This window comes from Scatophagus argus, chromosome 5, assembly GCF_020382885.2.
Source record: "Scatophagus argus isolate fScaArg1 chromosome 5, fScaArg1.pri, whole genome shotgun sequence".
Classification (NCBI taxonomy): Eukaryota; Metazoa; Chordata; class Actinopteri; family Scatophagidae; genus Scatophagus; species Scatophagus argus.
In genome coordinates this window covers 14,678,318-14,693,347 of record NC_058497.1, presented here as the reverse complement: position 1 = coordinate 14,693,347, position 15,030 = coordinate 14,678,318, and the positions used below count along the sequence as shown (strand labels likewise).

The 15,030-nt window shown below is 42.2% G+C and overlaps 1 protein-coding gene across 1 annotated transcript; it reads left to right on the top strand.

Moving 5' to 3' along the window:
- The first annotated feature begins 518 nt into the window (after positions 1-518).
- On the top strand, positions 519-14,901 carry oafa (OAF homolog a (Drosophila)). The gene is made up of 4 exons (XM_046389075.1): positions 519-1,265; positions 11,674-11,808; positions 11,922-12,102; positions 12,933-14,901. Exons 1-4 carry the CDS (start codon positions 1,035-1,037, stop codon positions 13,205-13,207), a joined length of 822 nt encoding a protein of 273 aa, XP_046245031.1. The 5' UTR covers positions 519-1,034; the 3' UTR covers positions 13,208-14,901.
- Positions 14,902-15,030: the final 129 nt, after the last annotated feature.

Below are 15,030 nucleotides of genomic sequence, written 5' to 3'. Positions count from 1 at the left end.
TAGGCAGTAGGCGGCAGACTGCAGTGATGATTTTCACAGTAATTTACTCAATTTCACACATCTGTAATGCAAATAAGTCACAAATGGCAAGACAAAGTATTGAAAGAATCTATCTAGTCATGAGATGAAATACTCCAACTTCCTATTGACACAAATGATTGCTTGTTTATCTATATTTCAAATGGGTTGCAAACTTATCTACTACAAGATTAAAAAATCTTTAACAGGCTAATTTTTTTTTTTCCCAAATGTATCTTAGCTACTAGTTACTGTTTGCTCACCACTAACTTCAAGTTTAGCCTGGGCTTTTATTTATCCCTACATGGCTAAAGCAACATCCACAAAGCTATGATTTGGAAATCCTAACAACACCTTTGTTATAATTGTTGGGGGTATTATTAGTTCAGCCTACTCGCTGGAGCGCAGGATGATCACATGAGGCCTTTAGGGGGATGGGCAGGGTGTTCAGAGGGTGGTATGGCTTTAAGAGTTTACTACCAGCCCTGCACTCACTTACTCACTCACTCACTCACTCGCACAACAGAAAGTTTGGAGGCCAGGCGAGCGGTGGGATACCGACGGATAGGAAGTGACGGGACTGCGCAAATTGCAGGGGGAGAAAGAGAGAGGCGAAAAAGAAGACGTGAACAATCAACACAAAGCCGAATGAGAAGCAACGTGCGATCATCGGACTGCTGGCTGTAGTTGGAGAGGGAAACTGAAAGGCGCATGATCTTATCAACGCCGCCGGAACCAGAGACTTTCAATGGACGTGAACGGGGCGCAATGAAAAGCAGGGATTTTAGTAAGGTGACTGTCGTCTGATTTCCATGATCGTGTTTGTAATTCTTCTGAAAAGCGCTGGCACACAGTGGGGGACCATACGGGACTGCTGTAACTTGAAGGAAGGAATATGAAGGCATACAGCCTACTTTACGAACAAATCCAAGAAAGCAGTTGGGGGATATGAGCGCAGATCTTTGGATCTCGCCTCGATTCTTTCCTCTGTCGGGTTCGGTTTTGCGTCTTCGGGGATGTATGCGAGTTGCATCTCTGCGGCTTCAGTGCGGATACTGACCCGTCTGTGCGCCCTGGTGCTGGTCGTCGCTGTGGGACTCGGCTCAGAGCTGCGGGTCAGGGTCCGGCTGACTGACGGACTGGTGACCGAGGAGGTGTTGGAGGCGGACAGTGAGAGAAACACGATATCTCTCGAATTCAAGCAGGGAGATGGGACACTCATCACTTTTGTGGCGGACTTCAAACAGGTGAGAGGCGGTCCGGTTTACAACTTGAACTTGCGCCTTGAGTGGACTTTTCTCTCCTCTCATTCTGACAGTCTAATGATATTTATAGTTTTATAGTTATATATAGTTTTGGTAAATCCTGTCTCAAATTACTTCATAACTGTAAATTTAGCTTGAAGCAGAACTTCTTGCAGCTGAGCTCACTTCTCGGTTCCCAAAATGAAGGCTGGAGCCCATCAGTGCCCTTTGAGAGGTCTCCAAGGAGTAAAACCATAAAGTGGGACTTAAATTATATATTCAATAATTTCTTATAAGTAATTCTTGGTCATCCTTAAAGTCCAAGATGAACCTAAGCTGCGTTTTACTGACTGGAGATCTAATGGACTGTTTGAGGTCCTCAGACTTCACTTTGGGAACTGCTGATTTAATTTATATCGTTTAACAGTTTGACACAGTTGGGGCTCCCAGGTCCAAACTAGAGTGTGTTAATGTTTCTCAGTCCCTCCTTTAATAAATCCAAGTCATGTCTCTAAGATTGAGATCGGAAGACTAAAAATAAAGGTGTGATAGATGGGAATGAATGTCCATTTGTTTACCTTTTCCTTGACACCTTTTACCTTTTTTTTTTTTGGATTATCTCAAGAGATCATCCCCAAATGTACATCCCAAATCTTTTTCACATCCAGAAATTAAGTCAGTGAGTTAAGCTAAATGATTGCATCTATGCAATGATGCAGGCTCTCAAATCTGGAGCTTAATCGAAAACATCCCAAAAACCTAAAGCCGACGCATAACTCACTCGTAAGTATAAGCAGAACTTGTTTCATTCATCTTTTCCAACTCGGTGTGAGTTTCACAGAGCTCAAGACAGCTGCTGCTCCTCAGATGTGGATGTCCACAGACCCCAGTGGCCTCAAAGCCCCTGCTGCTGTCGGTTCCAGCCCAGAGCTGATCTTCAGCCGCCATATTTAGCATTCTTCTAAAAGTAGATGAGCAGATCAAGTGTCCTTTCCTGACCAGCACTTCTTTTGTGATTTTTTTTTTGGAAAGATGATGCTGTTACACTTTTGACGACAACTACTCAGAGACACATAAATGTCAGTCCCGGAAGGAATATTACAACTGCTGTGCATAAGGGGTGGGATGGGTCGCGAGGGGGGGGGGGCCTCACGGAGGCGCACAGAGCAAAGGCATGTGTCTGTGATGGTTGCTGTCACACAGAAGCTGACAGGCTGGCGAGATGTGAAGGGAGAGATTAACCAGGATTAAGTGGGCATGTCTGACCTTTTTGATCTGCACGTCTGGTTCGCTAACCAAAACAGCTAATTTAGAGTTGAAAGAGAAGAGGCCGTCACCCCCAATCATTGGTGACAAACCGATATAAAGAGACGTACAGTGATCTGTGAGCAGTGAGCCTTTGCTTGGTTGTGCCTGCGCCTCGTGTTGCTGCGCCACCTCACGCATGTGCACACGTGCATGCACATGCACACACACACGCGCACAGACGCACATATGGTTCTGTTTATTTGAACAGAGCCAATTGAAGCTCTCAGATCGCTTTACTTTTTCCGTTGCCTGATTTATCTGTCGTACAGTTGTAGGTTGGCCTCCTTGCTGCCGCCCCTTTTTTCTCCGTCTTTCCTCCTCCCTCCTGCTTACTCCTTCCTTCCTGCTCTCTCTTCATTTCTTCTGCATGTGGTTTTCAGTCTGCTCTTGTGCAGTATCTCCAAGATTTATGGAAAGTTGGATGGGCTGTCACTTCCAGCTGCCATGAACACACAGTCCAGATGACTGCATGTGGGAAGAAGACTGTTTTAACAGGGATGTTAAACACTGGAGATTTATAATGAACAAGACAGCCAAGACAGCCAGTTACAGTTTAGGTTAAAGTAGTTGTTACAAAAACTTTACTTCTCATCGAGTCAGTGTAGTCGGTCAGTCAACCATCTCCTTTTGCTATCAAGATACATGCTTGATTCAGCCAGGTCTTTGTTAAAAAAAAAAAAAAATCATCAGATCTTTGGAATGACTAAGATCATTTCAGAAGAGCTGTAAATAATCATCACACAGCAGGCTTCTTGCTCTTTTCTGCTTTGTGAGTACGTGGCAAAGATGAGGTGGTAAATGTTATAGCCATTAGACAGACTGGTCTGCAGGATGTGAGAGGAAGGTTTAGTCAATCTTAACCAAGCACTGAATCACTGTGAGTCTCGGCCGAAGTGGAATTTCAGGAGGGTTACGTTTGCTCTGAAGCCATGTAGACATATGGAAAAGATGATGTGGTTAAGCTTTCTCATGACACATCTGTGTCACGGCGAGTAAATATCTACATGTAGATAACATTGTCTGGAAAGTTCAGTTCCGCTGAAGAACTGTCGTATGATATTAACTCTTTTTTATGGTAGGATTTATGGAAGAGAATCCACCAAAATGTTTATCTGGTAATTGCATTTGTAAGTTGCTTAACTCACTCAAAACTTTTCACAGTGAGGCACTTTATGTCGACTGTCTCACTGTTCTGAGCCTTTTTGGTATCACAGTGACGCATCTACAGCTGAATCTACTCTAAATGATGTAAAATTGCAGCAGTCTGTGTGCAGTAATCTCCTGATGACATGTCAACTTACAATTTTTGCAACACAAGACAAATCTGATGTGCCGTTCCAGCCTTGACTAGACAATTCAAAGTCACATGTTTGTTACAGATTCAGTACTGATCCGCTACTTTGTTTCAGCAACCAGTGCAACAATTTATTGTCTTATACAGTTTAAAACCTTGAGCTGAACATAAACCATGTCTTGGAGATTAATCCAAGGAGATTGTCTCACATGTTTGAGAGTTTTGAGAGAGTCGGTTTGTTCACTGTGTGTCTTGGTTTCATGTCCAACCAGTGGGTTTGATCAATGCAGGAATGCAAGCGATTTCACAGGCCTCTCAGCTGAGTTTCATTTCTGGGATGCAGCAATGTACATCCCTTTGTAGTTATAGTTAAATGAATACACCTTGGCTCTATTATAACAATTTTTAAAATCTGTTTTGATTGACATTTGGCCACACTAATGCAGAATAATTCGGAGAGGCTGTAAATTTGGAAAGCTTTCCAGTCACACTAGAGTGTTCAGATCATGTTCAAACAGTTTGCTGTCCTCACAGAAATGCCAGAATTGTAGAAAAGGGCTCAAATGTTGTCTCTTGAGGGTGCAGAAACACCAACTTTCAACCAATGGCTTTATAACTTTATAAGGTTTCAAAAATCTGTAACACAGCATCAAGCCATATTCAAGTTCAGTCCACTTTGGAGAGTATTTCTGTGCTCGGATGTTTTATGCACATCAGTGAGGACACGACCCCTTGCTGTGCTGATGGGGCCGAGTCCGCAGCAGATGTTGGAGGCCACTTGACACCCACTGTCTCACGCTGTCGTGTTAAATGGGTCTGGATTTTGTAAACAATGGCACCGTGGTGAGAATGAGTTGTGTCATTATTCGATCCTCATTTCATTTCAGCCTTATAAACCGGATTGTGTTTCAGTCAGGGGCTGTTTTCCCCTCAGGTCAGTTCACTCTAGTGTATATTCTGATTGTCTTCAAAGCACAGAGGCTTTGTGGATACGCCCAACATTAAGAATGAATCAGAGGTTCTTCACACACCCTCATGTGCTATGTTAAAAACAGGATGAGTATAAGGTGCTGGTGAGGCAAGTGTCTTTGGCCTTTCTGTGTGCTTTCGGACGTACAGTACATTATCTGTGATCCATTTTGGCAGATGCCCATTGCTGGCTCTCTCACAGCCTTTGTGTAATGTGTTGCCCATTTTAAAACAGTTTCTTAAATGGATTTAGTGTTTATTAGCTATCAGGCAAACATCTCCTGTGTGGGAGGCTTTCTGGCAATCCATTTTGTTCCTTATGTATGTGTGTGTCTGTGTGGGAAATGCAGGTGTTTGCCAAATGAAGCAACTGCCGGTTGTTTTGTACTGCGCATCAGTTGCAAGTCAGTGCAGTGCTTTTGGATGCCACACCTCACCTCTCACTCAACCCAGAAAGACCATCCCCTTTTTGTCACTTGCACAAACTTGTAAAGGTTTTTTTTTTTTTTTTTTTATTTACAGGTAAGTGTCACCCGTTCCAGGAAAATGTAGTTGTTTCAACATTCTCGGCACATTATCCACATTATTTATGAGGGCACAGGAATTTTCCTCTAAGGTCAAAGTGAGTCGTCTGTAGGTTCACACTCAGTGAAATCGTCCATGGAATTATTGTCCCCACACTGAGAGAGAATAAAACTGTTTTTCATCCTGAATCCCAACAAATGCTCTGATCTTCAGGCTTCTGTTTACATGGAACAGTACTGGAGGTCCTCAACTCGTACTCAGTTTCCCTTTTCATGCTATGGCTCCTTTCCGTGTAGGAGATTAGCTCCATAGGTAAGTCAGGGCACAGTAAAACAAGATGCGCAGTTCAGAGGAACTGCACCACTCTTACTTGTCTAGAAAGTCGACTCTGTTGGACATTATTTTCTTGACATGTTACTTGAAATTTGAGTGTGTTCAGGCCCTGTGAGGTTAATCTGTTTCATTGCAATATGTGCAGGCAGTGGACCTTTTCAAAAAAGGACCCATACGTTTTTTTTCCCCTGCTTTTGTTCCCCGCTGACTCTGAATCCTGGGAGGGGTGCTTTCTCTGTGGCCTTGTTGTGGCCCTTCAAGGCCCCGAAACGGCCCCCTTTGGCCTCACGTGGCCCCTTGGCCCCTGTTGATGTCTTTATCCGTTATCCTCCTCCCACCAGCAGGCCAGATGTTCGTCTGTAATGCTGCTGATAAAGAAAAAGCTTCCCATTCCCACAGTCAAGCAGCGACACAGAGTGCTATCTTTCGCCTTTTTTTTTAGATTATTTTCCACTGATCCGGGACAGTGGACTGCAAGGTACTGTGGTAACATCCTTTGATGGACATGGAGACTGCAGCTTTGGCTCACACTGCGCTTCGTTGTGATGATTTCTAACTTTACCTCATAAGTTCAAGTGAGTTGGCAACAAACAAGCTAACAAAGGGTTTTCTCTGCCAAAGCTTCTCTTCTCTTCTCCACACAGAGTACTGAAACGTCCTTTTTGTCAAATTCATGGCTGTGTCCTTTTAGCTTGGCCCAGTCTGGTTAGTTTCAAGCTAATTAAGTCGCTTTGTTTGACTTCACCGTGCAACCCTTGTGACACTTCAGTCAGTACTTGTGCTAAAGTTATAAGGGTCCACACCTGGGAAGGTATTACATCACCCCCCTTTTCTTGTCAAATAAACTGCTCGTGTTGCTTTTTTTCTGCAGTTGTAAAGCACTGTTCCTGTTGTCATCAGGCGTTTTGGTTTTCCTGTAAAGAACAGACCTTTGCATCATTTAAAGTATATTAAGAAAAACAGACCACATACACTGATTACATTTAAACCTCAATGATAGCTTTAACGCAAGAATTGAATTTTGATGTTTTAAATCCAGGTTGTTGGTATGTTTGCATTTAAGGCTTTGAAAAGTCCAACATTCTTCAGGTATCTTCCTTTAAAAAAAATACTCATGATATAAAGTTTAAATTATGCCATTATTTTTTGAAATTACTTGACATTAAATAGCTGTTTGTTTGTCCTTCACTACAGGATATGGAAGCTGTGGGACAACAGTTTGAGGCTGAACGGGACGTTGGCATCTCTATTGTTTATGCCTTATCTATCTGCCTCACTTCCTTCCCTGTTAACACTCACTGTTTGTCTCCCACTCATTTCCTGAATGCAAAGTCTCCATAAACAGTTTTGGTGTCTAGATAATTGTATCCAGATCCTGTGTGAGTGAGTAGTTCCCTCATTGTGGCCTGCACATATTTTGCACAGGTTTGCAGACTTAGAAAGATTAAATTAGATGCTGTTTTGTGACTGTATTTTTGAGTTCACGTGTAATATTTAATATTAACACTACAGTAGTTGGAAAAGTAAGTTACCGTCTGTTGTTGTCAGGAAAACAGCCAAGGGGAACACCTTTTCTTTCCTTGGCCTCCAGTGTTTTTATTGTCCGTTCATGCAACTGTTTACTAATTGGTTCGCTCTTTGGACAGCCAGGTGTGACCAGCCCCAAATGTGACTCCACATTCCTGCCTTTGGAGCCTATGTAATTAGCTTCAACTCAAGCATTTCTTAGCACAGCGGCTTTTCTCCCACTCCTTTTGTCTGTGCGAGTCTGTCTCACCCTCTCTCCCTCTGTCTCCCAACATGATCTTTAATCCCTGCCTACACCTGTGCTTTTTGACTGGGCTGCCCTCTTGCACCAAAGCAAATATCCATCCTGTCACCAGACGGGGTAAATTTGTTATGATAACGTAATGTTGTTATTTCTAAGAGCCATTTTGGTTGGGGGTCCTAAAAGTAAATACAACATATGATAAATTATGTTTCTACAAATGAATGCTAAAGCTGCTTTCATATATAGATGATAGCTGTTGATTAGAAACAGACCTAAAAGAGAAATATTTATGGTCGCTTTTAATATTTTTTAAATATATCAGAATTTTTTTGCCTCCAGTTCTGACAGCCTGATTGAAAAACTAAATTCAGACCAACTCAAATACCCACACAGACCCACAGTGATCCCAAATGACTCATCAGAGCGTGGCTGACCAGCAGTCCTCCCCAGCCAGCCATCAGCCTTATCAACAGACAGGGTCTTAGAGGGGATTGGAAAACAGGAAGAAACCCCATCGCAGGGGATAGCTGCAGGCACACTGTTTGTGTTTGTGTGTGGGTCCGTGTGTGTGCATGCATTTGTGTGTGTTTGGATGGCCAGCCATGCGTGCAAGTGTGAGCTGGCACAGTTAGTATGGCGCCCAAAGTGAGATAAACGTCTTGCAGTCGTCATTTCACTAGGACGCTTAAACTGCTCTTAGCTACAGACCCCTCATAGAAAATAACCTTATTTTTCTTTGCACTAGGCTTCACACTACTCTCATTTTCACAGCCAGTAAAGCAGATATATAATCTGTGAAGAGAACTTATTTGGCTAGCTGGGTTTCAACTACAGTGACAGAGAACGTTCACTGTAAATGGCACCCTTTGAGTGTCTGAATAGGCTTTTGTTCACCTCTTAAATAACCTGGCTCACCAAAGGTAACCACCGATGAAACAGCCACCCCCCCTCTCCTGTTTAACAGGTCTTAGTATGACCCACTAGTCATGTTGCATGAATACAGACTTGTGTTTGGCTGTTGGCCAGTGGTAGTTTGTCTGCAAATGGATGGAGTCCTGGGTGTCGGGGAGCAGTACTGAGGAATCTGTACTTTAGTGTGGATTATTTATAGCCATGCTGACATTTACACTGCTCTGGTCGGGAAAACTCAAGGCTACACTGTCCTTTTGATTATGGTATTACCAGTCGGGGAAATGTCACTGTTTTAATTCTTAATGTCTGCACCTGGTGATTTACACTAAATGTTGGTCTGCAAACCTTTAATTTTATGTAGTTTTGTGGAAATGCACTTTTATGGAGTGACTCATTTTCCTGATGTATGCCTCACTTCTTTAAGGAGTAGTTTGCAAATCCAAGTTGCTTTGCTCTTCATTTTCAAGCTCTTGCAGGTCCACTTAAATATGATGTCTCAGAGGTGAATCTATGTTTTCCTGTTCAGGTAAATCACCAGAATTAACTTTGTCTGCTGTTTGGTTATCAAGGCATTTTATCAGTAACTGAATCTAAACCCACTGCATAGCTAAATCTTATTCTGCCACAACAGGAAACCGTAATGTTACCCTCTGTTGATATCCCAAAAGAGCATGACATATTCTTCTGCCATGCTGTACCAGTATCTTCCCTGGCTTATAAAAATTACCTCCACCAACCCACTTGACCTTGGCAGATTTTAAAAGATGTGGCTGTCATTTGATCAGTCAGGTCAGTACTCATGCTCTTCTGGTTTTTAGATACTGCCTGTCATCGTAACAGCAGGTGTAAAACCGTCTTTAACCGTAACACACAACATTTCAATCTTTTGCTGCGTTTTCTTTTATTGTACTTTGAGTTTGTGTCTGCACAAATGAGTCAGTGTGCACATGTGCCAGCGCTGGTTTCAGGCAGGCAGAAGTGAGTCTGGTTTTATCCAAACAAACAGCTGAACGCAGCAGCTTCTGTCTGGATGGAAGTGTGGAGATGATGTCATTGTTATTACTCTTTTTGCCTTTTGAAGCCATGAAGATTAGCTCACCAACACCCAAAGCTCTAAGATATCAACACTGGCTTGTTATTGCTATTTAAATGCCACGATTAAACTTAATTCCTCTTAATAGTTGGCTGGAGACACAGTGGCTGCAGTCAGAAATATTTACAGTGAGTGCTACCTGTATGATTAAGTGAATAGTTTGAGAGTTGAGAAGACGGATGCCACTCATGTCTATGGGCTGAACTTGAAGCTACCGGCGGCAGCAGCTTAGTTTAGCTTAGCTTAGCTTCGAAGTGCTGGTAGGCAGATTGTGTCACCTTCAGACAGAGCCAGGCCATATCGCTAATCTTAATGCTAAGCTAACTGACTGCTGGCTGTAGCTTCATATTTAGCATACAGACATGAGAGTCCTTTTAACATCTTCTATCATGTACAGATGACTTGACACAAAGTTACATCAGAAAACAATTTGTTGCCACATTAAGCACTGCTGCTCTCCCCTTGCCCTTCTTTGGCCTAAATCCAAATGCAGGGCAGCAGAAAGTAGACAATCTGGACACAACAATCATTAATCTGGACACATAATGACACGAGGGGAGGAGGAGATCTCAGCCTCCACATTTTACTATTGAGTAAGTTCCAAAGAAGCAGAGTTGGTGGAGCTACCCTGCTTCTCTGTAATTACCCAGAAAGCCCTGGGGCAAATCTGTGTGGCTGACACAAATACCTTCCCCCTCCTTTCTTTCTTTCTGCCTACACATAGACACACGTACAAACACAGTGTCCCGGCGTTAGCACCATGTGTCTGCAATATGGGAGGTCTTGAAGTCGTGGCCTCTGCGTCTCCCTACACTTGAGGGGAAATGGCATGCATGGCTGTCTCTCTTGCAGCATTGTACCTCCTCTCCCTCACATCTCACTGTGATGTTAATGTCTCTTCTAGTTTCAACGTTCTCTTCAATCATTCAGATTTTGTTCTTGATGTAAAAAAGATGCTAGAGCACTGGTTTATTATCACAGTGTGGGAACATCTGAGGTTTTAATTCTGATTTTCTGTTTCTTCTAGTCCTTTGAGTCCGTGTTTTGAGTCGTCACAGAAACATGTGAGGGGAAAAATGTGATGTCAATTTAACATAAAACCTGTGAATCAGTGTTTGCTTAATTTACTTTCCAAAGGTCAAATAGTATTGCTTGGTTGTCTTCTGTAATGCCCATTTTATGCCTGCCAGAAACTCTTCTCTCAGACAAAAGTCTCGTAAATGAGGAACTAGTGGTCATGCAAAGTAGTTTTAAGAATTACAGAGCATAACCATTTCTCAGACAGGCTGTATTGCTTCCTTTCCAGAGTATAAACTTTAGCATACAGGAAGTGGGACCAAAGAGCTTAAGGAGGACTCAGTTGATTATCTCTGGGCTGTTTATCTGTCCAGAGTTCCTCCTGCTCAAGGAACGAAAGCCTTGAAACTGCTACTCCTCTGCAGCCTGTTTGCTTCAGACTGGCGTGTGAAAAGTGGAGGAGGGGTGTTTGAGGCTGTGTCATTCGTGAACCAGAAGCCAAGGAGTGGTGGTGGTGATGGGGTGTGTGGGGGTGTTTGTATGGGGTGGGGGGTCTGATGAATAGGAGGACAGGTCTGCCGCTCTGCTCTCCCCACTGCTGGAGCTTCCCATCATGCTTTGCCTGCCCTCTCACAGAACTCTTTATGGCCGTGGGTTTGGCGCCAGATCTCTCACACACTTGCCAACAGCAACAAATTTTTCTGTGAACTCTTCACTATCGTCATTTTCATTTTCTACAGTTGCACATAAAAGAGCGTGGTAAAATGTTTCTGACTTTTACGGCATGTGAGGAACTCTGATAATTTTGTCAAGAAACAGGCCCAAAGCCCTAATTTGACAGTACAAATAACCAGAGCATGACTGAAGCAACACTGCACAGGCCTGCAGACAATAAAATGTATCAACAAAGTGTCAGATGAGACTCTATGGGTGTAATGAACATAAACCCCTCTGTACTTTTTGCAGACAGTTGAATGTCTTTGAACTTCACATATTGAATTACTTTGAGTGTCTGGAACTGTGCTGCATTAAGTACTGAAATGGAAAGAATATTTGTTCTAATCTGTATGAGCCTTCATATATAAACAGTAAGTTATTATAACCTCGCCTCCTGCACCACTTGAGTGTCTTCTGGGAATGGTCTGTTTATCCTTTCAGCCAGTCATCTCTCATCCCTTATGTCTTGCAGGAAGTGAAGATATTCCGAGCGCTGATCCTGGGCGAGCTGGAAAGAGGACAGAACCAGTACCAGGCCCTGTGCTTCATCTCTCGCCTTAACCGCAATGAGATCATCCCTAGCGAGTCAATGGCCCGTCTCAGGCAGGTATGAGATGGAAGATCCTAGGCATCAAGTAGAGTTGCTGCGCTGAGTTAAATTTTTATATCGCTCAGAGCATGTTATGGTGTGAACATTGATCATTTGTGTTGTCTGCTCAGAAAAATCCTCAGGCCATTCGCTTGGCAGAAGAGCGGAAAGGACTAGAGCAGCTGACGATGAGCGTGGCAGTCAATCTAAGTCGGGCCTGGCAACTGAGCCCCAACATCCACAACATGTGCAGCGAGGCCCAGGAGGCCATCTACACCAGGGAAGCCGATGTCAAACACTGGCTGGACAAAGGTCAGTGGTCATCTTATCTTTGTTTATCATTGAAGTTACCAGAAGTTCTGCTGAGCAAAATGACTGTCTGTTTATCTATCTCTTACCCTTCTATCCCATTGCTCCTGATTGTGTCCTCACACTCTATCTCTGTACCGACACTCTTTATCTCACCAACACTCTCTGTCTTTCTGTCTCTGTCACCTAAACACTGAATTCCATTTACTTTTAATGATGATGTACCAAGTATTATCTCTGTTTTTTTGTCGATAAGACTCTATTACACTTCATGCTATGTATGTTTTCCCACCCCTTTGTCTCTTATATTCCTGATAAATGCATCAAGCACCATTGGTTTGTAGGTAAATTGTTTATTTCTTTACACAGTCAGTGAAATAACAAGTGATATGATTGTATAATAGCACCCAGAGAGAAGAAGATGAGATGAGATCTCATTATTTCCATCAATTTTGTATTTATAGGCCTTTTTGCAATGGAATCCAGTATCTTAATAGCAATGAAGTCCACATTATCCAGGCTGAGGAGAATCTATATGACACTGTTATTGTCCACTGACAGCACTGTTATAGAGGAAACAATGTTGATGGTCATGGTTCACCAGGCACTCTGCACCATTATCAGCAGAGGGAATCACGGTAGCATCTGCTTTGCATAACAAAACTTCCCTTTTACTGCACCATCTCCCCTCTTTTAAGCCATTTTGGTCACCCTCTCCAGTTCAATAAAGTATTTAATTGAGTGAAATCAAAAAGAGAATGGTTCACACAACTCGCTTTTGTTTTTAATAGCACGAGCTCCGATAATAACCCCCTCTCCTGTCTGTGTTATAGGAGTGGATGGCTCCATATTCGAGGTGCTTCCCCAAACAACAGAGGCTCCCAGCTTTCAGGCCTGCCACTCTACTAAAGACATGTGGCATCCCTGTCTCTGCACATACAGCCTGCGTCTGGAGTGGTACCCATGTCTGCTGAAGTACTGCCGCAGCCGGGACAGCACAGGCAAAAGCTCTAACTACAAGTGTGGCATAAAGAGCTGCAGCAAGGGTTACCATTTCACCTACTATGTTCCTCAAAAACAACTGTGTCTATGGGACGAGGAGACCTAGCATTTTGTTCTGGATGGTTAAGAAAAGAGAAATACATTTTTCCCAGCCAAGCCAGTGTTTCTCCACCCATGCTATTCAAAGTGAACACAGTTAACACTGGACCTCAGTTTATATGACGGTCAGTGAAACTGGCTCAGGTGGGGAGTGGTCAGATCCAGATGTTCAAGCCGAAGCAGAAATGAATTCAGGTTCCAAATGAGACCAAAACCTTTAAATGAGGAGAGATGCAGCGCGTTTTTCTAGGAGGACCCACTAATTCTAAGCCTTTTCGGGGAAAATGATTTATTGTTGTCAGCTATAATGTAACTTTGCCAAGAAGCTGTCACTTTTGTGCCTTTTTTTTGGAGGAATTATTGGAGCAGATGACAGACGCCAACAACAATAACCTCTCAAACAAGCTATGGTATGCACAAAGCTTGGACAGTGCATTTCTGGTCAATTAAACACCAGCAGAGGAAGAACAGAGTCCAGCTCTGACCAGAGGAATCATACAAACATAATCCTCCATTCTGGTGAAGGAAAATTTGGACAGTGGATTTATCTCTCTAATAAAGCTCTGTGACAAACAGATAAATGCCTGTTTCAAACAATGTAAGCTGGCCGACAAAGAAAATGCTTCTCTATTGCTGGCTTTATTTATTTCGGTTGCAAAATGAAATTAAGGAGGACTATTTTTGTATCTTTTTGTTAAAAATAACCTCATCAGTTTTTCTTTACATTTTGCGTTAAAGAAGCTCTTAAAATTCAGACATCTAAACCGTAGGTCCTCTGTAACAAGAAGTATTTAAAGACGTCAGTACATTAAACTCTTGGATTTGGATGTCCTTTGTAGGCTCATCCATATGCCACAGTCCTTTAATGCCAAGTTTCATGGTTATAAAGAGAATGCAGCTAAGCAGGTGTATTATCTTTTATAATAGGACAGTTTTAGTCCTGCTTGCCCATCAGTACTCATATTCCTCACATCCACCAATTACATTCTCATTTAAATGTGTCAGATAAACCAAAGTCAAAGGAAATGCTGTTGAAAGAAGGGTGTAATGTTTCAGTTTCTAGAAGCGGTATGGCGTTTTTTTTCCCCCATGTTTCACTGAAACGGCAGTATGGCCTTTTAAAAATTATCTATATTGCCCTCTTCTGGTTAAATAGCGTTCCAGTTTCTTGTGTTTTCAGTCAATGCCGGAATTGTGATTTTTGGTCTCTGGTTATGTGTGTTCAGTAATTAAATGTTTATAATTTATGCATCTTATATGCATCCCTGATGATTTTTCATACATAATTCAAGGATCACTTCTTGAATTTGTGGGACCAAATTTTATTTTTTCTGTCTGTTCTTTAAAGAGATAGATTGAAATATGATTTTGGTTTGTCTTACCTTCCATCTTAATTTCAATCTTTACTGCCTTATCAAGTGTTCATTTCCTGTGTTGATATGTCCGGATAACTAAAGAACCAAATGAGTGAAACATTTCTATTTGTGGCCTTTTTTGGTGATCAAGTGCCTTAACATTTCCACTGATATATTTGCTATGTAATTGTAGATTAAGTTTGTAAACATATTTTTTTCTATGAAAGAGTTCTGAGTATGTTTTTAAAAAGTTGCCATAAGAGGAAAATGAAGCAATTAGATAAGGTACCATTTAAGACTTGTGTTTTCAATGAATTGTTTCAATAAAGTATTTCTTTGCACTGCATGTACAAGTGAAAGTAATTATTTTTAAATTGGTTTCAGGACATTTTATGCACTTTTTTATGCAATATACAGTAGGGTAAATAATGAAATTGGAGGGGTGCCCCCTAATATTCAGTTCTAATGACAAATT